Source organism: Rhagoletis zephyria, unplaced genomic scaffold (genome assembly GCF_001687245.7).
Source record: "Rhagoletis zephyria isolate East Lansing unplaced genomic scaffold, Rhagoletis_zephyria_1.1 Rzeph_scaffold_00016, whole genome shotgun sequence".
NCBI lineage: Eukaryota > Metazoa > Arthropoda > Insecta > Diptera > Tephritidae > Rhagoletis > Rhagoletis zephyria.
In genome coordinates, this window is record NW_016157100.1 from 801651 (window position 1) to 824472 (window position 22822).

General features: G+C 37.6%; 5 protein-coding genes across 6 annotated transcripts in view; 2 read left to right on the top strand and 3 right to left on the bottom strand.

The window, feature by feature from the left end:
* Window positions 1–12871, top strand: part of LOC108360548 (sodium-dependent nutrient amino acid transporter 1) — a 21427-nt gene extending 8556 nt beyond the window's left edge. The window contains exons 2-10 of the mRNA XM_017612897.1: window positions 1675–1915; window positions 2334–2449; window positions 7922–8076; window positions 11362–11465; window positions 11564–11753; window positions 11812–12088; window positions 12151–12327; window positions 12397–12494; window positions 12577–12871. Of these exons, the coding sequence (XP_017468386.1) occupies window positions 1675–1915; window positions 2334–2449; window positions 7922–8076; window positions 11362–11465; window positions 11564–11753; window positions 11812–12088; window positions 12151–12327; window positions 12397–12494; window positions 12577–12723 (1505 nt within the window). The 3' untranslated portion in view covers window positions 12724–12871. The remainder of the gene's footprint in view (window positions 1–1674; window positions 1916–2333; window positions 2450–7921; window positions 8077–11361; window positions 11466–11563; window positions 11754–11811; window positions 12089–12150; window positions 12328–12396; window positions 12495–12576) is intronic.
* LOC108360569 (transmembrane protein 39A-A) lies at window positions 12715–14784 on the bottom strand. The gene is made up of 4 exons (XM_017612918.1): window positions 14281–14784; window positions 13954–14198; window positions 13316–13889; window positions 12715–13253 (listed from the first exon to the last, which is right to left on the bottom strand). The coding sequence occupies exons 1-4, from the start codon at window positions 14539–14541 to the stop codon at window positions 13002–13004; spliced, it is 1332 nt and encodes a 443-aa protein (XP_017468407.1). The 5' UTR covers window positions 14542–14784; the 3' UTR covers window positions 12715–13001.
* Window positions 14785–14875: 91 nt separating this feature from the next.
* Window positions 14876–16763, bottom strand: CysRS-m (cysteine--tRNA ligase-like protein, mitochondrial). Its single transcript, XM_017612909.1, has 2 exons — window positions 16553–16763; window positions 14876–16503 (listed from the first exon to the last, which is right to left on the bottom strand). Exons 1-2 carry the CDS (start codon window positions 16564–16566, stop codon window positions 14904–14906), a joined length of 1614 nt encoding a protein of 537 aa, XP_017468398.1. The 5' UTR covers window positions 16567–16763; the 3' UTR covers window positions 14876–14903.
* A 155-nt stretch (window positions 16764–16918) lies between these two features.
* Window positions 16919–17561, top strand: LOC108360611 (cytochrome c oxidase assembly factor 5). 2 transcript variants are annotated; one of them, XM_017612984.1, is made up of 3 exons: window positions 16919–17183; window positions 17247–17342; window positions 17407–17561. In XM_017612984.1, the coding sequence occupies exons 1-3, from the start codon at window positions 17094–17096 to the stop codon at window positions 17446–17448; spliced, it is 228 nt and encodes a 75-aa protein (XP_017468473.1). In that variant the 5' UTR covers window positions 16919–17093; the 3' UTR covers window positions 17449–17561. The 2 variants fall into 2 exon arrangements, with proteins under 2 accessions (XP_017468473.1, XP_017468463.1); XM_017612974.1 differs by having other exon boundaries at window positions 16923–17179.
* Window positions 17523–21948, bottom strand: pea (ATP-dependent RNA helicase pea). Its single transcript, XM_017612885.1, has 3 exons — window positions 20251–21948; window positions 19332–20190; window positions 17523–19280 (listed from the first exon to the last, which is right to left on the bottom strand). Exons 1-3 carry the CDS (start codon window positions 21823–21825, stop codon window positions 17605–17607), a joined length of 4110 nt encoding a protein of 1369 aa, XP_017468374.1. The 5' UTR covers window positions 21826–21948; the 3' UTR covers window positions 17523–17604.
* Between the last annotated feature and the right edge of the window lie 874 nt (window positions 21949–22822).

Consider the following 22822-nt stretch of genomic DNA (forward strand, 5'->3'; position numbering starts at 1 on the left):
TCTGAAAAAAGTCTGCAAGAAATTCTTACATAGCGAGAATTATTTTCATTTCTTCCGATTTTCTTCCGAAATTTCGTAAAAGAATGGAAGTGTGCGTAATTTATTTCATTTTAGAAAATTCGGCAAAAAATCGGATGGGATCTTTCCGAATTCTTTAAAAATTCTTTACGATTCAGAATACTCTGAAAAAATGGTTTGCAGGGTAAATATGCTTATTTGACAATTTGTTTGAATGTATTGGTTGATATTTTTTCTCAGTTGTCGTTTTCGTTAACAGTCACATAAAATGTAATAACGAGAAAAACAAAATTCTAAGCAAATCAAGCGTGTAGCGTAAGTGATTATGACCGGATGCAGTTCCTACATAAGTCATACCGTGTTCCGAACACAACTTTCAGTGAATAATGTTGGGCTGACTTTGGAAAATTTAGGAGGTAGAACAAGTACTTACTTAGCTTAAAGGTAGAACTCTCTCATTTTCAAATAAACCACTCTTATAGTAGACACCTTAATAGCTTTAATGAAATATGTACACAAAATTATATCTCCACGTTCGAACAAATGAACGAAATTTTTATGTATTTGTCCAGCCGCTTATTCTCATTTGCAAGGAGATAATGCATAAGTTAATGCAAATAAAGACGGTTTATGCAGATAAGCGAGCCAGTTTGTCAACCGTATAAAATGTATGTACATAAATACACATATGCATACATACATATTTATCAAAATTTTTTTTTTTTGCAATACCTAGTGCCTTTTCCTGCCTTTTTCGCTATTTTGTTTTGCCTTTTTTCAATACCTAGTGCCTTTTCCTGCCTTTTTCGCTATTTTATTTGGCCTTTTCCAGCCTATTTCGTTATTTTATTTTGCCTTTTTTATAGGTTTTTAGGTCCTAAAAATCCGTTCCCTGGTTATAATACAAAATCTAATTTACTGTTAGTTTAGACGCCATACTGCTTCTAATAGAGGACAGCCATACACTTTTTAGTGAAAATTAGTACTTGAATTTTCCGTATGTAATATTTATGGTCATAAATCAAAAAAAAATACGAAAAATTTGCGTAATTGATTTATTTCAAAGCATACCTCCCTTACAAACGTAATGTCAAAAATGCCTTAAAATGTCATAAAAAGCACACCAATGAATATATGACTCCGAAATTTTGTCCATATATTTTTAGTAACGTTATGTGTGAGCCGTCAATTATTTGACGTAATCGGTTTATTTGGTTGTATGGGTGGTATATACAAACCTAACCTCATAAACGCCTTCAAAGGGTCGTAAAAATCGGGCTAATGAACATTTCATTCCGAAATTTTGCCTATATGTTAGTAATAATATATAAAATAAAACGGTTTATCCGGTTTTTATTAATTTGAAAATGGGGAACCGGTTTTTTTTAGATTGCCATTTTTTGAATAACTCGGAAACGGGTTTTAGAAAAAAACCGAACAATTGAACACCTTACTAATTACTTGTGGTAGAAGCAAAGCGGGTCTTTCGGAAACCCATATTTCGGACATGTCAAGAGTGCTTGTAGTAAAAGGCACCTGTCTCGCTAAAGAATCTTTATGGTCTTTATTTTGCCGTGGCCCGCTAGCAACGCTACTTCTCATTTTCGTTTTTACTTCGTAGAAAGTTATTCGCGTTTCTTTTCTGATACTTTGCAGGCATTGCCGCTGGTCAAGTACTCGCCACTGGCGCCTCCATCACCTACTACTCCAGTATAATGGCATTGACTTTACGGTTTTTGATAGCCTCCTTTTCGAAGGTGTTACCCTGGAGTTATTGTCGCGAGGAGTGGGGTGATATTTGCCTCAATGAAACGAATTCAGCAGCGAATTCCTCACAAAATATAAGCTTAGTACAAGAGCGGCAAACGAAAATGTCAGCAGCGGAATTGTATTTTCAGTAAGTATAAATTTATAAATATGTAGTACTTATGAAGTACATTTTTTAACAGAAACATTTACTTTGTCGAGCGTAAAAAAAAGATAAGTAAATTTAAAATAATTTTCCGATGTTTTAACCATGATAAAAACATAGCAAGGTATAACCGTTCTCTCAATTTGTCGGCCATGATTTTTTTTTGAAGTTTGCCAACATTTTAAAATCATATAAAAGTGAAAATAAAAAATTGAAATTGTTCGAAATTGTTGTTGCTTGAGATTGAAAATGAAAATGTGTGTGTGAGTTTGTGAGTAAATTTAAAAATTAAATTGTTTGGAAACGTCAAGAATTTTAAAAGTGACTCTCAGCGGTTCTACCTTACTATATTTTTATCATGGTTTTGACTTTATGTATTTACCTTTTCACTTTGTTTTTAAAGAAAAGAAATTTTGCACGAACAAGAAGACATTTTTAGCGGACTTGGTACGCCAAATTGGGAGTTGGTAGGCTGCTTAGCTGTGGCCTGGGTTATAATTGGTGGAGTACTGATAAGAGGTAAGAATCTTAATAGTATAAATATGCTAATCTCTTTAGCACGAGAAATGGAAAACTTAAAAGCAAATTGCATACAGCATTTTTATAATTGTTTTTTAGACTGGAAAACTTTCGAGGCTTTCAATTTTCTAAGGATTTTTCGATTAAGGGAATGCTCCTTAAGTTTCAAAAATATACGAACTCAATTTAGGAATTGGCTAAAAGTCTCGTGAGTTAGAAAATTTAATTGAACTGTCAGAATTTACATTAAATTAAACAGATTAGCAAACTGAAAATGAGAAGAAAAGTAATATTTCAGAAATCGCCATTAAAATAATTTCAAATTGTAGAATATTACACACTTAATAGCATGATAAAAACCATGATACAAAAAAGAAGGTAGTTCCATTTAATGACATTCGTTGTTGTTGCTAACCATTTGACTTTTAATAAAATTATGACATTTCATCAAATTCATGATACCTTATCACTAGAAGAAATATTTTTTTTTTAAAGCAGAAGATTTTATCAGTGCATTCAAAGATGTGGAATATGATGGACTTGAAAATTATGCCGGCTACATAATTTCGAAAATGGGGTTGAGGCCAAGGTTTCAGAACGCATGAAGAAAGTGATCAAAATTATACTTACATATCGTCGTTTAAAGTACAAAACCGCGTATCGTCGTTCTGCAAAACCGCGTAACTGACATTTTTTGCCAAAGATTGGATTTGCTCACACAAGCTCTTGACTCAAGTTTTATCCATTCGTCCTGAAATATACTAGCCAGAAATGCGATTGCTTTATAAAAAAGAGAACAATTTTGAAATATGAGTGTTTTTACTCTCTGGAAAATAATTTATGCAACCTCGTATACGCAGTTTTGCATTTTGTTGATACGCGGTTTTCAAGTTTTCTGTTCAAGCCGACTTCAGGTTTTTCGCATACATTAGAAATTTTAAGATCAAAATTTTTGAAAGCTAATTGTTTGCAAAATCGTATGAGAATTATAAAAGTATATTTGAACCAAAATATAAAAAGGTTTTATTTGGGAAGAACATTCGTTAGAATTAAATTTTTAGATCGCAAGATTGCATTCAAAATAAGAAAACGAAAAAATAAGCATAATGCGCGCGTGGTTTTTATTATAAAATAAAAAGAACAATTACGATGAAGGCTTCTTTAATAGTCTATATTTTATATTTTTTAATGAAAATAGTGCGAGTTACGTAAGTNAGTTGGTGTGAAACAAAATTTGTGATTTATTGTTAGTATGAAAACTAGAATTAACACAATTATCAACTTATTGAGCATGCTCTTTCAAATACAAAAGGGGAAAAGTTCGGTTATTTGTGCAATGGTTTTGGGATGGGGNAAAAAATACCAAGCACTGATAATGGTTTTTGATTTTAAATATTATTACATTGGTATAAATATGGGAAGGAAAATACTCCGATTTATTGTTTTAATATCATCAAAGTGGCAGGCCGAGACTCACAATTTATGAAACTTCCAAACNTTTTTACAAGAAGGTCCATAATTCAAATCGAATTTATTCATAAATTTGTATCTGAAAACTTGAAATTTTTATTTTTAACTAATGTTTAATTGTTTGACAACACGTGTGTTTTAAAATTTTTTGCTTTGGGTTAAGTCTTGTGACACAGCAACCCAAAATTATTGTACAAATAACCGAGCCGTACCCAACAAAATACCTTTTGCTAGTTCAAATTTCGATTCTAAGAACAAAATGTTTGTAAATAAATAAAAAATTAATAATAAAATTTGGAGTATTTTAGATATTGCATACGGTAGCACGAAATGTCACAATCTACTTAATTGTCAGGTTGTTAATATGGCGACGAAAAAGTGACAATGGAACTGCCTTCTTTTTTGTATCATGCTTAATAGCATGATAAAAACATAGCAAGGTATAACCGTTCTCTCAATTTGTCGGCCATGATTTTTTTTTGAAGTTTGCCAACATTTTAAAATCATATAAAAGTGAAAATAAAAAATTGAAATTGTTCGAAATTGTTGTTGCTTGAGATTGAAAATGAAAATGTGTGTGTGAGTTTGTGAGTAAATTTAAAAATTAAATTGTTTGGAAACGTCAAGAATTTTAAAAGTGACTCTCAGCGGTTCTACCTTACTATATTTTTATCATGCTTAATAGAATGATACAATAACTTTTATNATTGTACAAATAACCGAGCCGTACCCAACAAAATACCTTTTGCTAGTTCAAATTTCGATTCTAAGAACAAAATGTTTGTAAATAAATGAAAAATTAATAATAAAATTTGGAGTATTTTAGATATTGCATACGGTAGCACGAAATGTCACAATCTACTTAATTGTCAGGTTGTTAATATGGCGACGAAAAAGTGACAATGGAACTGCCTTCTTTTTTGTATCATGCTTAATAGCATGATAAAAACATAGCAAGNGCTCGCTTGAAATATGTACATGAAGATGTATGGAGGTGCGCACACTACACCAGTTTAATCGCTCCGAGAAATAAGTTGTGTNAAATTTGGAGTATTTTAGATATTGCATACGGTAGCACGAAATGTCACAATCTACTTAATTGTCAGGTTGTTAATATGGCGACGAAAAAGTGACAATGGAACTGCCTTCTTTTTTGTATCATGCTTAATAGCATGATAAAAACATAGCAAGGTATAACCGTTCTCTCAATTTGTCGGCCATGATTTTTTTTTGAAGTTTGCCAACATTTTAAAATCATATAAAAGTGAAAATAAAAAATTGAAATTGTTCGAAATTGTTGTTGCTTGAGATTGAAAATGAAAATGTGTGTGTGAGTTTGTGAGTAAATTTAAAAATTAAATTGTTTGGAAACGTCAAGAATCTTAAAAGTGACTCTCAGCGGTTCTACCTTACTATATTTGTATCATGCTTAATAGCATGGCTTTTGATATTTTGAGAAGAAAACCTGACAAATCTTGCTTTTTACTATTTACATACATACATACAAACATAATAGATTGACGCTTACATTTTTAAGTGTTTGGCCGAGCTTCTCCTCCAATTTGTGGTGTGCGCCTTGATGTTGTTATACAAGTGGAGGCACCTACAGTTTTATGCCGCCTCTGAACGGCAAATGGATTTTATGAGAGGCTTTTTCAAGACAAAAATACAACAAAAAAATTTACTAAGAACTTTTTATTTTTGAGGTAAAATGGAACCTTGGTACGGTCTGTGCTGTCTGGTTTTCCACTTTAAAAAATATTATAAATGAAATTAAATACATGTACATACATATGAGCCGTTCTTTTTTAAGTGGTATAAGTAATTTTATTTGTAAATGTTATTTTTGATATTTGTAATGATATGTTCAATGAAGCACTATTTAAAGCTCAGGAAATCATTTCCAAGATTTACTTTATTGTAAGAAGAAAGAAATTCAACGAATTTGTCATCAAATTTTCAAAATTTTTAATCAGAATTTTTAAAAACTTTTGGGGTACGCAGTTTTTACAAAAATAAACTTTGCTTGCGCGTTACAAGGAAGAAAAAATTCAACACATTTTGCAAAAAAAAATTTCAAAATTCAACGGAAATTGCACTTTATTTACTTTGAAACTTGCACTTTATTATATTGAAATTGAATTGGCTACAAAACTGCATACCCGAAAATTTTGTAAAAAATCTGATTTAAAAATTTTAACATTTGTGGAATTTTTGTGAATTTTATATAATTTGCATATATGTATGTAATACTTCTATATTGGCAGTAAGCTAACTTCTCAATGTGGTAAGCATTCCGAAATCAAAGCGAGACAGTCTAGTACCGTTTTTGTCAATGTATTGTGTACTTGAGTGCCGTTTTTGTATATGTGTTGTGTACATGTTTATTTATAAACGTATGTGTTCCTTTTCTTTCGTACGTGTTTATTGATATATCTGTACTGTAGTGTTTTCGGACGGTACTAGCTCTTACTGCCAATACAGGAGTATTACATATATGATAATTTGTGAGAATTTAATTTATATAATTTATGGTATACAATGAACCTTATTTTCTTAAAAAATTATTGAAAAAGAATTTCCATGAAACGACATTGCGAATATTATATTAGAACAAGGAGTATGCTAACTTCTGACTCCGACTGTATATGGGTGTTTCCAGCGGAAGGTCCACCACGACAAAAAAAAATAAAAGTTTTATATCTAACGTATTTACGGGCCGATTTGTCTGCTTTTTAAAATATATACTGGCTATGTAAGTAGAATCATCTTTGCATAAAATGGTCTTCCTAGGTGGTGCCAAGGTCGAGATATTTCGAAAAACCGTATTTATGGTCCGATTTGGTTCGAATTTGGCGTATGTGGTTGAAACATAATAAATCATAGATTTCTAATAAATTGACCCTGAATTGGCGCTGAAGTCAAAATATAAAGTATATTCTACATAAAATACATGTTTTATTTGCGTTGAAAATTCATTTAAAAGCAATATTAACAAAAATATAACGATGGAAATTTATGTCACGTGACGCCACGTCACGTCACGTTTCACACTTGGGGTTGTAAAAGAGAATTGAAACAATTTGCATTAATTCAAAAAACTCTAAAAACAACTAGAATTGCTCCAAATCATATTAAAATAAGTTTCATGAAAATAGCCATCCACAATTCGCAGAGTTTTGCGATTTTGTAAGAAAAGAAAAAATCAACTTCCATTTTTTGTCACGTAACGACACTCTCTTTAAATGCTTATATTTCAGGACCAAGCAGTTCGATTGATTTCATTTTTCGGTTAAATATAGAGCTAATTATGTGCTATACAATGGCCCAAAAAAGTTAAAGAAAACAAATGGTATTCCTTTTTTGTATCACATTGAAATCGTACGACTGTACGTGCGCCACCATGGGAATGCCCATATACAAACAAACAAAGCAAGTTAAATAAAAGCTTGTAAAATCGTTTATTTTTTTTAACTATTTTAATAATTCGCGTTGATTTACGTTTGCCAATACATATTTTTACATGATATATAAAAAAAAATGGACCACTTTAAAAATGCTCATATGTATGTACATTAGGGTGTTCCTAATTTTCCAACTTTTGCTCACAAAGCAAGACTCACCCTCGATAGGTTCATTTGGACATAGAAATGGGCTCCTCGAAAAATTTTCAAAATCGGGTGGAAAGACGTGCCTCAAGAGTCCTAAAGTTACGAAAAAAATTCTATATAACTTCCAAACCTGACGAGATATGAAATTGGCGTAGCCATAAATGAAAATACTGGATTACAGGCTATTTAAAATTTAATGTATTAGCGCACATATGTAACTTTAGGGCTCTTGGGGCACGTCTGTCAGTTATCGGACCAATTATTTTCATGATCAAACAAACCTATATACGGGGAGTCTTGCTTAGTAGCTTACACAAAAATGGTCTTATTCAAGTTGTAATAGCTATGACCAATAAATTATTTTCCTCAACCCACTTTTAATTGAACACAGGTGTTAAAAGTTCTGGAAAAGCTGCTTATTTTCTTGGTGTATTCCCCTATGTGGTCCTACTGATTTTGCTGTTACGCGCTGTAACGCTACCCGGCGCTATGGATGGTATAATTTACTTTTTCAAACCGCAATGGTCTGAGCTGTTAAATCCGTTGGTAATTGGTGGTTTATTTTATGTGTATTTATTATTATTATTATTTTTCCATTGTATTTTACAAATGAATTTGTAAAATACTACATGGTGCGGGCGACGAGGCCATTATGCACCGGTGTTAGTTTAGGTAATTATGTTTCGTCTAACAAGTTGGGGCTGTATAGCATTCTTTCGATGTGTGTTTATGTTTTATGTTAGTTGGGTTTCATATTCTCCAACATAAAAGTATCCCGTAACTTACCAGTAACCAAATTTCAGAGAGTAAGTCAACATTTGATCTCAGTTAGAGAAACGTTATTAGGAAATTGCTTCGGAAAATAACAAATCAATCAGCAGTTCATAAAACTTGCAACTTCTTGTTAGTTTTGCGTTTTCGTACTTTCTTGCATGTTTCTCTCACTAGAGCAAATATGGTCTTACTCTCAGAAATTTGGTTATTGGCAAATAATTGAATAGTTTTTTACTGGAGAATATGAATATATCGTCCCCTTATGCCAGAAACATGAATGTGTAAAAATTAAAATTTTGGGAAATCAAGTTCGAAAGTTTTTTTTTTAGACTTAACTCTACATTCATGTACGCATGGAATTTTGGGTTTTGGTATAACATAGAACATCCAAAGGTTAATCAAGTCAACCGAATAATTCAAAATAGGTAAGTTTGCACATTCATGCTTCTGGCATAAGGGTGACGCCTCCAAACCATACAATGCTAAGTCTGAGTAAGTCTAATACTGTGTTTACATGGGGCGATTTTACAGGCAACTTTTAGTTGAAAGCAACAATCGCCTAGTGTGAACGGCCTTTCAACTAATCTCTTCCAATGGTATGGTTTGGAGGCATCGATATGTAGTAGCTTATGCAACTGTCCGAGTTTAAGTTACTCATACGTAGTGGCGTCGTTTTATTTAAAATGCTAGAGTCGCAGGGATTTCGATTTTTGATCGGAAAAACGCAACAAAAACTTAAAAAACCTTGTAACTTATGAGATTGCTAGCGGGTTGCCGAAAAGACTTTTATACATACATATGTATATGCAAATATGTATAAGTTGCGATACCGTACGAGTCCGAACTAGTCAGATTTTACTGGAAATCGATCCCGTACTCGGTTCTCTGGTAAATGAGAGGACAAATAAGAGAGTAAAAAAAACATTATCTCTCAATCAGAAATTACCAGGTTTAGACCGAAGAGTATTTGCTGGTAAATACTGGTAAATGTGTCAAAGATCAGCTGTAAAGTGTATTAAGCGACCAAACTGTAAACAAAAGAAAGGTGCACTCTGCCAATGTGTTGAAATATATTTAGTTACTTGTTTGATTGGATTCTAATGAATTTGTAAGTATTTTTAGTTATTTACAAGTGTGAGGGAGTGTATTTACATACAAAATAAGCAAAATTTTACAAGCAAAATTTGGAAGTTATGTTGAAGTTGTCAGATGCTAGCACATTTTACTAGAAAGCGAGCTCGTACTTTTTAGTGGTACTCCCTCGCGCTGAGCGAATTTTTATTTTATTACAGACTAGAATTAATCCGAGGAATACGGGATTAGTCGATTTTTGGATCGATAAAAATAAATATTGAATTGGAAAGTAAGTCTAAAAAATAAATGCACCAATTGAAATCGATTCAGATACATATATATGTACATAAGTATGTACCTCACTTATATAGCACATTACTTTTCTTCAAAAACTGGTAGACATTATAGTAACCTCGTAATTACTCATTAACCGACTTCACCAAAAGGAGAAAGGTTATCAATTTGTCCGAATGTTTATTTTTTATTTATCTTATTTCTATTTTTTTTTATGTATGTTACCGCATAACTTTGGACCACGTTAACCGATTTCTATAATTCTTTTTAGGAAAAGTGTTGCCTCAGAGGTGGTCCCGTATTAATTTGGTTTAACTCCGTTCGTCAGTTCATGAAGAAAGTAACGATAATCTTACATTTTTATATGAGAATTGAAGTCGGTTTTGTTTTTTGCTAAAAAATTACGTTTTTTTTTTTAATTTGAGTAGTCCACTTGCAAAGTGCGCTATGTAAAATTTTTTCGATTTTTAGTTTTTGGTGGATTACGTACCAGTATTTAAAGTAGTTGCATGTCCACTAACAACACAGTGCAAAATCTTTTTACATTCTGAAAAAAATAGCATCAAATGTTAACTCTTCTTCCAAAAGTCGCAATCATACTTATTTATAATCTTTCAAAAGTATGCATCTTCTGATGAACTTAGAAAACTGCTTTAAGTCGTATAGACTGTTAATATTAGCTCTGATCCAATACTTTTCGTGAAAAATCCTGTAAAACTGTCAAACAGCAAAATTACTCTCTGAAGTGAGAGTAAAAAGTGAGTAACAACAAAAAGTACGGGAACAAAAAAAACATTTTTCCTGTAAAAACGTCAACCAGTGATTGCTTGACACTTTTCATGATTTCGGGTAAAATCTTGCAACTTCATTCTCTACACAACTCTCCAAAAGTCGCTCTCATTTACAGGATTTTGGAGTACGGGAACATTTTTCCTGTAACTTCCTGCAAGTTCGTATAAAATCCTGTAAGTTCATGGAGTACTGGATCAGAGCTATTATCTTATGTCATGTTATGTTTTGTTACAATTTTATAAGGCTTTTATTTATCCAAACTCTCAGGTAATAATAAGAAAGATACTTCTTGTCGTAGTCGTTTTTTCAAATTTATGGCATTCTATTATAAAATCACATAACGCTGTTTGCAAGTGGACTACTCATTTGGTCTAGTATCGCGACAATAAGTTGATGCCGCCCTCTGTCAATTCCGCGTCGCCTTTGTGTATTGGCTTCATTTCAAGTTTCCATTTCTATAAAATGAAGGTTCCCGCATACAAGTGAAGATATATGTAAGCCCGTTTTTTGGAGAAAAACAATGTGCCCTTTTCAAGTGAAGCGGGCTATATTTAGGGCATTCTATTTCTTTTTGACCTTCATTATCAGGCCGATTCTGAATAGAAACTCCCCGGGAGTTTTTCTTTTTTCCCTTTCCTCCTATCATGAATAAAAATTCGCTGAGGTTTTTTATATTAAATGGCGTAGTTGAGCTGTCCAAAAGGTGTCAAAACGCTCTTTCCAAGTTCGAATTTCCTCCTCCCAAATATTCGGGGAAAATGCTAATCCCTGGGAGTTAGTTATTGGAGTATTTGTTTCTCGGGCGAAACAAATTCTCGGAGAACGAACTCATCGGGATTAATCAGAATTGGGCAGTATATATTTTACTGTATGCATTTTAATTTTTAACTCATGTAGGTCTGGTATGCCGCAGTCACACAGGTCTTCTTCTCATTAGCCATTTGTTTTGGCACTTTAATCACTTATGCCTCGTACAACAATTTTTCACGCAATGTTTACAAGTGAGTTTGCACAAAAGATATGCAATTAAATGTTTTATTCACCTACCTTCAATACTTTGCTTCAACTCCAACCATTTTCCACTCACTCCACCACGCAGAGATATTGTCATAATCACCACCATGGATTCCTGTTCATCCATCATTGCTGGCTGTATTACATTCGGCATACTTGGTAATTTGGCCTTCAAAACTGGCGCACCGGACGTTGCTAGCGTTGTAAAAGGTGGTTCTGGCTTGGCATTCATCTCGTATCCCGATGCCATTGCCAAATTCGAATTCATTCCACAAGTACGTATCGATGTGCACATGCGCCCAAATGGCGCCTTAAAACAAAACTACCTAAAAGGCATTCGCGGTTCTTTTCTTTTTGATGTTATTCGTATTAGGCATCGGCAGCACGGTCGGCATGGGCTCCTGTATAGTGCGCGTAATACGTGATCGTTGGGTGCGTGCGCCAAATTGGGCACTGGCATTGAGCTTAGCTGTGTTGGGTTTTGCTGTGAGCATTGTTTACATGACACCTGGTGGACAATTCGTCTTGAATCTGGTGGATTTCTATGGTGTCTCGTTTACGGCACTAATTTTAGCAATTGGCGAGCTGCTGGCTGTCGGTTGGGTGTATGGTAAGCGTTGGCAGTGGTTTGAGGAGAATTCAACATTGTTAAGAGACTCTGTTAATTTACAGGAGTGAAGCGGTTCTGTGCCGATATCGAATTTATGGTTGGTTTGAAGACTGGTATTTATTGGCGCATATGCTGGGGCGTTATTACACCCGGCCTCATGTTGGCTGTGCTGATTTACACACTAATAGATTTGAAGCCGTTGACTTATAAAAATGTCGTTTATCCGGGTATAGCACATGGTAAGGACAAGTGTAAAGGCTGCCAAAAATATTTGATATGTAGTTATATAAAATCTTTATTTTGAGCAGCTTTTGGTTGGTGCTTGTCTGCTATTGGACTATTACAAATACCAGGTTGGGCTTTGTATAGCATTTGCAAGCAAACGAAACGCACTGGTTTGCTGAAGGTAAACAGGGCACTTATCCTCACTTAGTAGTAAAATTATTATTTTTTTCTTTTTATTGCTTTATGCTTCGTCGCTTTAAAAGGTGATTTCTGCTGCCTCGCCCACAAAAAATTGGGGTCCTTTGGAGACGAAGAAGTGCGAAGAGTACGTAAATCATCGTCGGAAATTAGAACTGAAAACAAAGCAAAGAACAATTTTACAAAAAGCTTATGATAATATATTTGGCTAAGTTACCTTTTTATTTTTTATTATTTATGAAGTCTTGCAGTGTTTACTTAGCATTTTACTATCTTTTATGTAATGAAATATAAAAAATGTTGAATGAACAAAGTAATTATTTTAGAAATAAATACGGAATTCCAACGCCAAAAACAGCGAAAATATACATAAATATTTAAATTAGAAATAAAGAAATATGCATGGAAATTATTCAGAATCTCGCAGTCTGTGGTGATTGTTTATTTTATTTCGCCCATGTATGCAGTCTCTTAGTCTCCGTTTTCTCTTTTAGTTGCTATGCTGCGCATTCGCTTTGGTCTGTTCTGCTATTGCTGCTTCCGCTGTGTAAATGCGTTTCGTAACCAAATAGTCGCGCATGATTTTGAAAAACGTAAATTGGTTTGTGAGCGTTACAAAGCTCAGCGACAACACAAAATGCCATTCGACGGCATAATATAAAACTATTATACCTGCGAGAACATTGGCTGCTTGGAGACCCGTGAGTACCATGTATATAATGGATGGATTGCGGAAGAGTTTCTATAGCAAAAGGCAAGGAAAGTAAAAACGTATTCTTGAATTTAAAAACATCATTTACTCACATAAAATCTAGAATGACTAGAATTTCCTGGCAATGCAACAGTTACTGGACTTAGACAGCTGAATAACTCTCCATTATGCTTCACCAAACTGCCCTGGACCCATACGCTGTTAAGTTTCCATGAAGCAGCTGTGGCAGTAGACGCACCACCGCCACCACTACAACTACCAATGCCACGTACATCCATTCGCGACCAGTAACCTAAGTGTAACGATGCGCGGTGTAATATATCGCTATACTTTGACGGAAAACCAAATGCTGCTGCCATGGTAAGACAACTTATCCAAAAGTAAAATGCATTCTGATATGCCCAGATAACGTTGTAGTAGATGGAAACAGTAAAGAAACAGGGAACAAGGCCTACGTAGTAAGCATTCAACATCGAGGTGAAGAAAATTTGCTTGAATCGTATGTTGAAATCATTCCGTAGTACATCGATTTCATCGCGTATGGTATCAGGACTGCTGGAGCAGCAATGCATTGGCATCCCATTGAAGTAGGCACCTTCAACTTCGCACGAGCTGCGTAAAAATGATTCGATTTGAAAGCCAAATACGAGCACGTAAATGACGAGACTATGGGGTGATAATAGAAAGTTTACTATAAAAGACTGTCGTTTAGTTAGAACTACGTACTTACGGGTAGATGAGCAAAAATACGGGTATAAAGGAGTGTTTTATGTAAATTTTAAAAACACAAAAGCCAAGTAGTATTGCAAGCCAGCTAATAAAACTGTATTTAATAAAAACTCTATACAGGCGGCGGTATTTGCTGTTAAAGCTGTGTAGCAAATCCTGGCCGCGTATAAGAAAACAATAAATGAAACGCCGCGACATCAGCAATACGATGAACGCTACCAAGTATGGTTCAATGAGATGAACATTCTGTAAAAAAAAAAAACTGGTAAACTCTGAGCATAATTTAATATGTATTCTTTTCTTATGTTGACTTGGTTTGCGCACTTACAACTGTATGCTTTATATAAGATTCCGGCATCCACCATAGCGTGCGGTAAATGTTAATAAATTGCATTGCGGAGGCAAAGGTTGTGAAAAGAAACATCACCAGCTCATTGATAAGTTCTGAACTGCCGGAAAACTCAGGAAATGGTATGTGCTTTGGCATTGGGGTGGCATCAATATTGCTGTAACCACCGCAACTGCTGTTCCGTCTACTTGTGCCGCAACCACTACCGGTCCTTGCTTCATGTGGATTTTCCGTGCCCATTTTTCAATACAAATTTCTCGGTTCAAAACTTTATAAATATTGTTTCATATTTTTCACAATTAAACATTACTTATTTCTTACAATTAATCGGAAGCCAAATAATTATTTTTCTCCCGCTCGTAATTTGCCGAACTTATTTAGTAAATAAAGAAAGGCGAATTAGGTCTTCGGCGAATTTAAACATATGGCATAAGTCAAGGCGAATTTAACGTAAAACCATATGCGCCATCTGCCGGTCGAGTCTGAAGTACAAACGGATGTACATTCATAGCGACAAAAAAGCGAATTTCACAAAGTTACTTCCGCTTCCCCACAGCAATGAAATATCTCAAACTTATGAGACACGCATACAAAGTCAAACTTTATTTCTTTTTCCCACTAAATTGCCATGAGGTCCCTTGACTGTGATCCTGTATATCAATTCCATGTTGTCGCAAGCAATTACGCAGATCGTCACATATATGAAATAGTTCTTTGTTCTTAGCAGCTACCGCAAGTTCGCGAATTGATCGCCTGGACTGCAGAAAATCCTCCACTAAACCATCTAAATCGAATTCTGACGCCGTACTTATCGCCTGCGGGTTTGAGTCCTTCACAAAATCAAAGCCGAGAATGCCTAAATGTTGTTGCACAGCATTATCCACTGCGGCTATTGCGTCCATGCAGCTGCCTACAGTCAATCTATACTCAACTTCTCCACCGTCTGCTGCGTTAATGTGCCGATTCACCGTACTTGCTTGATCTAGCAGTACAGTAATGCTGCTCGCCGTATCAAAATCATCTTTATAGCAGGCATCTATTTTCTGAAGCGCACGCTGCAAACCGCCCACCAACTCACTTGCCTCCACTAGAGCGCTCTGCTTTTTCCCACTCAGGTATGCAAGGCAGTCCGCTCTGAAGGTTCTAAAACGTTTCAATGTGTTTCTTGATGTCTGCATTAATTCCTCGCTGTACTGCATTTCATTTCGATAATTCGAGAGCGCGCATGCCATGCGGAACTCATCAGCCGTATAGTGTTGCAACATTTTGCCAACTGAGATAGTGTTTTTTAATGATTTTGACATCTTTTCCTTTTGTCCCTTAACATGCAATTGCCCAGTGTGCAACCAATAATTTACCCATTGCTGAGTGTTATGGTATGCACAACTTTGTGCCTCCTCGTTTTCATGATGTGGAAAGCGCAAATCCAGGCCCCCAGCATGAAAGTCTATATGTTTTCCAAAAATCATGCTAGCCAACGTGCTGCATTCGATATGCCACCCAGGGCGTCCTGCGCCCCAGGGCGTAGTCCACGACGGTTCTTTCTCGTTTTTTTGCGCTTTCCACAGCGAAAAATCTGCCGCGCTCATTTTACCATCCTTAACCGTTGTCTGCCCGGCTGTGTCCAATAAATTTACTTTTTGTAACTTGCCATAGTTTGCGCACTTGTTTACATCAAAATAAATGCTACCATCGCTACCTTCATAAGCCTGTCCTTGTTCTACAATACGTCGAATAAATTCGACAATGTACGGCATCTGCTCAGTAACGCGTAGTTTTATATTTGGTTCATGTACATTGAGTAGCCGTAAATCCGACCAGAACTCACTTTCGTAGAAGCGCGACAATTCGCGCCAACTCTTCCTACTTTCAACACTTTTCTGTATTATTTTATCATCAATATCGGTAACGTTCATAGCAGTAACAAGGTTCATATTGAAATGCTCGCGCAATATGCGTTGTATGATGTCCAATTTAACGTAACAGCTTGCATGTCCCAAATGCATGGAATCGTAAACGGTGGGACCACATGTATACCAAGTAGCGTATGTATTATTGGACAGTATCAACGGTACTTTATGGCGAGCTGTACAATTATATATGCGTATACCAACATCTTTGCCAATTGTAGGCTGTTGCCACTGATGTTGGCTGGCGAAGCGTTGAGTGGCTAGGGGCCAATATTTGTTGGGCTTGAGAAAACTATAAACGATAAAATTAGATAAAGTCTGGAACGAAAGTGTACACTCACCAACTGCGAGACATCCTGTTGGTATTTTATTTATTCCATTTGTTCAAGGAGCCGGTTTGTTTTCCTTGTTTGCTTCAATTGCTGCTCGCGCTATCGCAATCAGCTGATCCCTCCCACAAACCCAAAGGTTGCCAGCAGACGGAAATGTGTATTAGTGATTTCTCCCAAAATACCCAAATTATTTACAGTAGAGCCAATTTTATGGGCATTTGTATTGTCAATTAGTTTTCAGTTAAATAAATGTTCCAAAGAGTTAAACTAGAATTAAAAATTTTTTAAATTGTAATATATTTAAATTAAATTACTTTTAAATAAACGCTTGACACATGAAAACTAACCTAAAAAATCCACCATCTCTATGGCATCTTCAAATGTAGGCATCAGCTGTTTTATTACGAATGCAGTGTTATTGCGGAATTGGTGTAATTTTGGCATCTTTAATTCGCTTTGAGCAAAGTTTGTCTTTAATTAATCATCCTAAATAGTATTCCTGGTAGTATTTTATTTAAAACTACCAATAAAATGATGCGTTACGAGGGAGATGAGAAGTTGGCTGATACCTCAGCATGTGCGGGCGTCAGAGCGGATCTCAAGATGTGCTTGCTGGAAAGCGACTGCTGTCGTATTGTGGGTTCGAATGAAACGCAACCATTACATTTGAAGAAAATTTAGGAGAGTTTTTGTATGTTTCCAGGATAAAAAGACGCCGCGTGAGTGCCTTAAGGGCAACAATGTTCCAGAGGAGTGCCAGATTCTGAGAAACACATTCTTTGAGTGTAAGCGCTCGTTGGTAAGTCGAGGACAACTATGTATATTCTCTATTATATACTGACCGAATTTCAACTCTTTTCCAGCTTGACAATCGACAAAGGTTTCGCGGACGCAAAGGTTATTAGTTGGTATATTTAAATTACATAAATAAGGTTACTCAAGTCAGCGCTATTGTAATGTTATTGCGTTCATAATTCAAATAAAATATGTTGTTTACATACTAACTTAAAATTTAAATACATGAATTACATTAAATGCTAAAAAGAAGTCTTACACGAAATTTAGTTCCGTCTGCGTCGTACACGCGATATACGCCAAGCATTGGGCTCTTCATATTTATTGTACAGTGGTTCGAGTCGTTGATTCTTCTTGAATTTACTCAATTTCGTTGGATCCGAGAAGCGGAAGAATGATGGTGCGAATTCAACCAACCATTTCGGATCTATGGTGGTCACTTCACGCATATACTCCTTGGTAGTCTGTACAAGTTCATGATAAACCACCCACTCGGGTTGACGATTGAAAAGCGCACTGGATGGATGTATATAGACCACTTGTGAGTCTACGAGTGTACGATAACCTTCTTGCGGATCCTTTTTAGCGGCATTTCGGAAGAAACCTGAGCAGATGGCTTTTTGTATGCGTACAGAATTTTTTCCAGCCGAGACAACATCCAATTTATGCCGATCCATAATGCCCAGCAACTGCTTGCGAACATCCTGTGAACGCTTAAGAGTGCGAATTTGTACGAAGTTCTCATAACACCAGGCATTCGAAAATTTATTGTTCTTCCAACTGTTGTAGACGGCAAGTAGCGTTAGATGGTCACCTTCGGGCTGATTAAATTTAGCTTTCTTCTGGTCCGCCAAAGCTTGTTTATCCTTTGGCCGATAAAAGACGTTCTGTACGCTCAACATGGATACAATTGTGAGCACTTCATCAGAGCATTGTAAAGCCACAGACATAATCAACATTTTCGAGAGATTTGGTTCCAGCGGAAATTCGGCCATACGCCGTCCCAAGCGTGTTAATAAGCCTTCGTCATCCAACGCGGATAACGAGTGCAAGTTTTCCAAAGCCATTACCAAGGATTCAACAGGTGGCGCGTCCATGAAATCGAAGTGCAGCAGGTCATTTATACCCATTGTCTTTAACTGCAACACTGTCATTGCCAAGTTCGTACGCTGTATCTCTGGCACTGGCGTGGGTAGCATCTCGTCACGATACGCACGCTCCGTATATAACCGATAGCATTTGCCAGGCCCTGTGCGGCCAGCACGTCCGGCACGCTGCTTGGCCGCGGCTTGCGAAATTGGTGTTACCACCAGTGAATCCATGCCCGTTTTTGAATTGTAAACTTTCTGCTTGACGAAACCCGGATCAACGACATAAAATATGCCATCGATTGTTAGCGAAGTCTCTGCAATATTGGTGGCTATAACAACTTTACGGCTACCCGCTGGCGCTGGATCGAAAATGCGCGTCTGCATTTCGGATGGCAGCGCCGAATACACCGGCAGTATAATCAGTTCAGGTACATCAGGACCTAAGCTTTTCATGCGCTCGTAGAGTATCTCGCAGGCGGTGTCAATCTCTTCCTGACCCGTGAGGAAAAGTAGTATGTCACCTGGCGGCTCACGCAAATGTATTTGCATAACAGTAATTAGCGAAGCATCTAAATAGTCTGTCTCTGGCTCTTTGGTGTACAACACTTCGACCGGGAAGGTACGACCTGGTATGGTGAAAATTGGCGCTTCAAAAAAGTACTGCGAGAATTTTACCGCATCTAGTGTGGCTGAAGTGACGATCAACTTCAACTCTGGTCGCTTTTGTACGGCGCCCTTTAAAAGACCAAAGAGTACATCTGTGTGTATAGTACGTTCATGCGCCTCGTCCAACATAATAACGGAATAAGACTTTAAATCAGACTCCATCAAACACTCGCGTAGCAACATACCTGAAGAGGAAGTATTAGATAAATTTTGACATAATTCTGTACGTAACATACCATCTGTCATGTATTTGATAACCGTTTCGGGACTGGTGCAGTCCTCAAAACGAATGGTGTAGCCCACTTCTTGGCCCAGTCGACAACCGAACTCTTCTGCCACACGCTTAGCTACCGACATGGCAGCTACACGACGTGGTTGCGTACAACCGATCTTGCCTCGTGCAGTAAAACCACTTTCAGCCAAATACTGGGTGATTTGTGTCGTCTTGCCGGAGCCCGTCTCACCGATAACAATTAAAATTTGATTGTCTGAGACGGCTTTAATGAGATCGTCGCGTAGCTTGTAAATGGGTAGCGATTGACGTTGCTCCAACAGCGACATGTCGGTCTTTTTGCCAAACGATGACTTCTTGCCGCCGATGACATGTTTTTTCCACTCGGGTACTTCAATCGTTGCACCAGAGCCGATGCCGCGTGTACTCGTCATAGCACGCGAGTCATCCTCGTCGGGCAGGGGATCGATCCAATTGCGGCTCATGTTGGTCGGCGCGACCGCATCTTGTTCGCGCTGTAGCATTTTCTGTTCTCGTCTCTCCTTCGATAAAGCTGACTGCATCATGGCAGCTTGCGCCAGCGAACCATCTGGATTCTTAACAATGCGCACGGGGGACAGGTCGTGCAGAGCGCGGCCATGCCCAGAAAGGAATGGCGGTTCTTCTTCCACAATTTCTATTTCAATATCGGCTTCGTCGTCTTCGTCTTTTTGTATCAGGCCCGTTTCTTCATCAAAATCAGGCATTTCGCTGCGATCGATGACTCCGGAGCTGATCATTTGTTTTATTTCCCAACGCTCGGGGCTGGATATGCGCGTGACACGCTTACGAGAGTCACTCTCATCGTTGTCCATGCTGCCGCCCTGTGTAATAATATTAGTGATGAGTGGATGATCACAAATACTTTTACACAAATAACTTACCTGCAAATTTAGCAACGAAGTACCACTATACGGCCGATCGGGATTGCGATCCCGCAGATCGTCATCCGGCGCTACATGCGATAGCGGATTCAGGTCGCGCCCAGTGGCCTGATCAACCTCCTTCATTGAAAGTGACACTTTCTGTCCCGCAATAGACATCACTTTCACCTTTACATTCGCATTACGTTGCACCACTTCTGTTACGTCGGTGACACGCCCTTCAGAGCGCAACTGCGAAATATGCACCAGTCCTTCCCAACGCTTGCGCAACCCAAAAAGCTGCACGAAACAGCCAAAAGGCACAATATTTGCCACTTTACCCGAGTAGATTTTTCCCGGCTCCGGGTCATCTGGTAGCTGAGCTGGTGGTGGCATTTTCTCATTACGACCATGGCGCTCTGTGGAATTTGAACGTGAGCGCTTGCGGCCACTCCGTTCATGGCGATCACGGGAACGCGATCTTCTCCGACCGTTACGATCGCTTCGCTCACGCGACCGCGAACGACGGTGGTGATCTCGCGACCGTGAACGTGAATGGCGTCTACTGGTGCTATGACAATGAGAACGCGAGCGCGATCTCGAACGAAGCCTACGTCCATTGCGATCGCGTTCACGATCGCGTTCTCTGTCACGCTCGTGCCCTCGATCACGATCTTTTGATTTGGTACGCGAACGCCGCCGCCTGTCATTGCGTCGTCTCTCTGCCGGTGAATCTGAACGGGACCGACGTCTGTCACGGCTTCTTTCGCATCTGCTACTACGTTCATGGCGCGAGCTGCGCTCCCTTGAGCGTGAACGTGAATGTCGGTCAAGCTTTTTCTTTTTTTCTGATTTAATCTTTACATTTTCGTACTTCTTTTGAGCAGTTGGCGCAAGAGCTTCTAATTTTTCCATAGTGTAATCAATGTCGCTCTTTTTAGGTTTTTCATCCTTTTTTATTTGTTTGCTGGGTGCCAACGCTTCCAATTCGGCCATGACGTCATCGACATCCTCATCCTCTGATTTGTCTCCTTTCTTTCGCTGATCTGTCGCCAATGCTGCCAACTCTGCCATTGTGTCGTCCACACTTTTAGACTTTTTGCGCTTGCTAGGTGCAAGCGCTTCCAGCTCATCCATAACGTTATCAATTTCATCACGTTTCTTTGACTTGGTTTCTTTTCGAAGCTCGTTTTCCTGCTCACTTTCAGAATCACTTGAAGAAGTCTCACTGGCACTTTCACCACCGCTGCTATAACTTTTGCTAAATTTATCATTTGGCAAAGCTAAACCTGGGAACATTCGTGTCAACTGATCCGCCTTGGCATTTTTTACACTACTAACGCCTTCTAATGCCTCATCTCCTCGGCCAGGTTTCATCAAATTAATAATACGCTGTAGATTGGTAACGAAGGAATCTGGAAATTCAGCTCCATTATCATGCAAGGCCTTACGAAATCCATCAAATGTTGGATTTTTTTCTTCCAAATCGATTATGAATTCCGCTAGGTCCTTGTCGTTCAGACCCAAGTGATTTTCTAATTCGGTGCAAATTTTTGACACCAATGATAAGTATTCGAGACGCCGCAACTCCTCCATTTCGTGTGGGATCGATTTTTAATAAAATGTTCATTTAATTTCCATAGAAATATACCTTGAATTCACTGCAACGCGAAAAAATTTGCAAGAATGCTGGAAAATGCTTGTAAACGTAAACCACATACGCTGATGACAATCAGCTGATTTATGATTTATGTTAACTGACAGCCAGTGCTATGCAAATGGGTGTGTTTCAGCTATGGAAATGAAACTGAAACAAAGTTCGAATTAACTGGTATAATTTAACACAAAAACTTAATTTAAAATTCATTTTCGTTTGTTGCGATTCGATTTTTCTTTCTCGAGATATACCAATTTAAATGTGCAGTACTTCGGTATTGTTTCGTAACTGTCATACCTAAACAAAAGCGTCAGCCTTGTCTGGCTGTCGAAAAATTCGCATGCCCATATAATTGGCATGAAGCATACCGAAACAATGCGGCGTTAACGCGGAGCGGTTGGAAAATCTTACTGCCGTCCCTAAATTGGAGCGCTAAGCGTTACGTTATCCATTGTCAACGAGTGTCAGCGCGCGCTATCCCCAAATCAACGCGTCGTAATTTTTGACGTTTTCTCAGATCCTCTCGTTTTTATTCTCGTTTCCTCTTTCACTTTTTTGTCCTTTCTCTTTCTTTCCGTCTTCCGCATCCAACTTCAACACGTAACGCCCTGTCAAAAATGAAAATTCCATTTGCTCGGCGTTAGCGCCGCGTTATTGTGGGATGCTTCATACAAATTGTACGGGCATGAGGATTTTTGACAGTTGTTTGGCGCTTGACGCGCCAATTTAGGGATGGCAGTTATTTTGACAGGGCGTTTGGTATTGAAGTTGGCTGCAAAAAGCGACGAAACTGTTATTTTCGTGTTAGGTCGGTGTTATGCAGAAATTTTGTTTGGCAAACTGCGTGCAATTGTTGTTGCAGCAAACTCGGAGAGAGCGAGTTTGTCGCCTCTCACAGCAAACTAATTTTGTTTGGTCAAACTGCAGCAAATTCGG

What these genes read in the sequence shown, in the direction of transcription:
- LOC108360569 (XM_017612918.1), bottom strand. Translation starts at nt 14,541, where the DNA reads ATGGGCACGGAAAATCCACATGAAGCAAGGACCGGTAGTGGTTGCGGC. An exon ending in GTATTTTTGCTCATCTACCC is followed by an intron (nt 13,890 to 13,953) that starts GTAAGTACGTAG and finishes ATCACCCCATAG; the next exon opens with TCTCGTCATTTACGTGCTCG. An exon ending in CTAGTCATTCTAGATTTTAT is followed by an intron (nt 13,254 to 13,315) that starts GTGAGTAAATGA and finishes CTTTTGCTATAG; the next exon opens with AAACTCTTCCGCAATCCATC.
- LOC108360611 (XM_017612974.1), top strand. Translation starts at nt 17,075, where the DNA reads ATGATGCGTTACGAGGGAGATGAGAAGTTGGCTGATACCTCAGCATGT. An exon ending in AAAGCGACTGCTGTCGTATT is followed by an intron (nt 17,180 to 17,246) that starts GTGGGTTCGAAT and finishes GTATGTTTCCAG; the next exon opens with GATAAAAAGACGCCGCGTGA. An exon ending in TTGAGTGTAAGCGCTCGTTG is followed by an intron (nt 17,343 to 17,406) that starts GTAAGTCGAGGA and finishes ACTCTTTTCCAG; the next exon opens with CTTGACAATCGACAAAGGTT.
- pea (XM_017612885.1), bottom strand. Translation starts at nt 21,825, where the DNA reads ATGGAGGAGTTGCGGCGTCTCGAATACTTATCATTGGTGTCAAAAATT. An exon ending in CTTCGTTGCTAAATTTGCAG is followed by an intron (nt 20,191 to 20,250) that starts GTAAGTTATTTG and finishes ATTATTACACAG; the next exon opens with GGCGGCAGCATGGACAACGA. An exon ending in TATCAAATACATGACAGATG is followed by an intron (nt 19,281 to 19,331) that starts GTATGTTACGTA and finishes CTTCCTCTTCAG; the next exon opens with GTATGTTGCTACGCGAGTGT.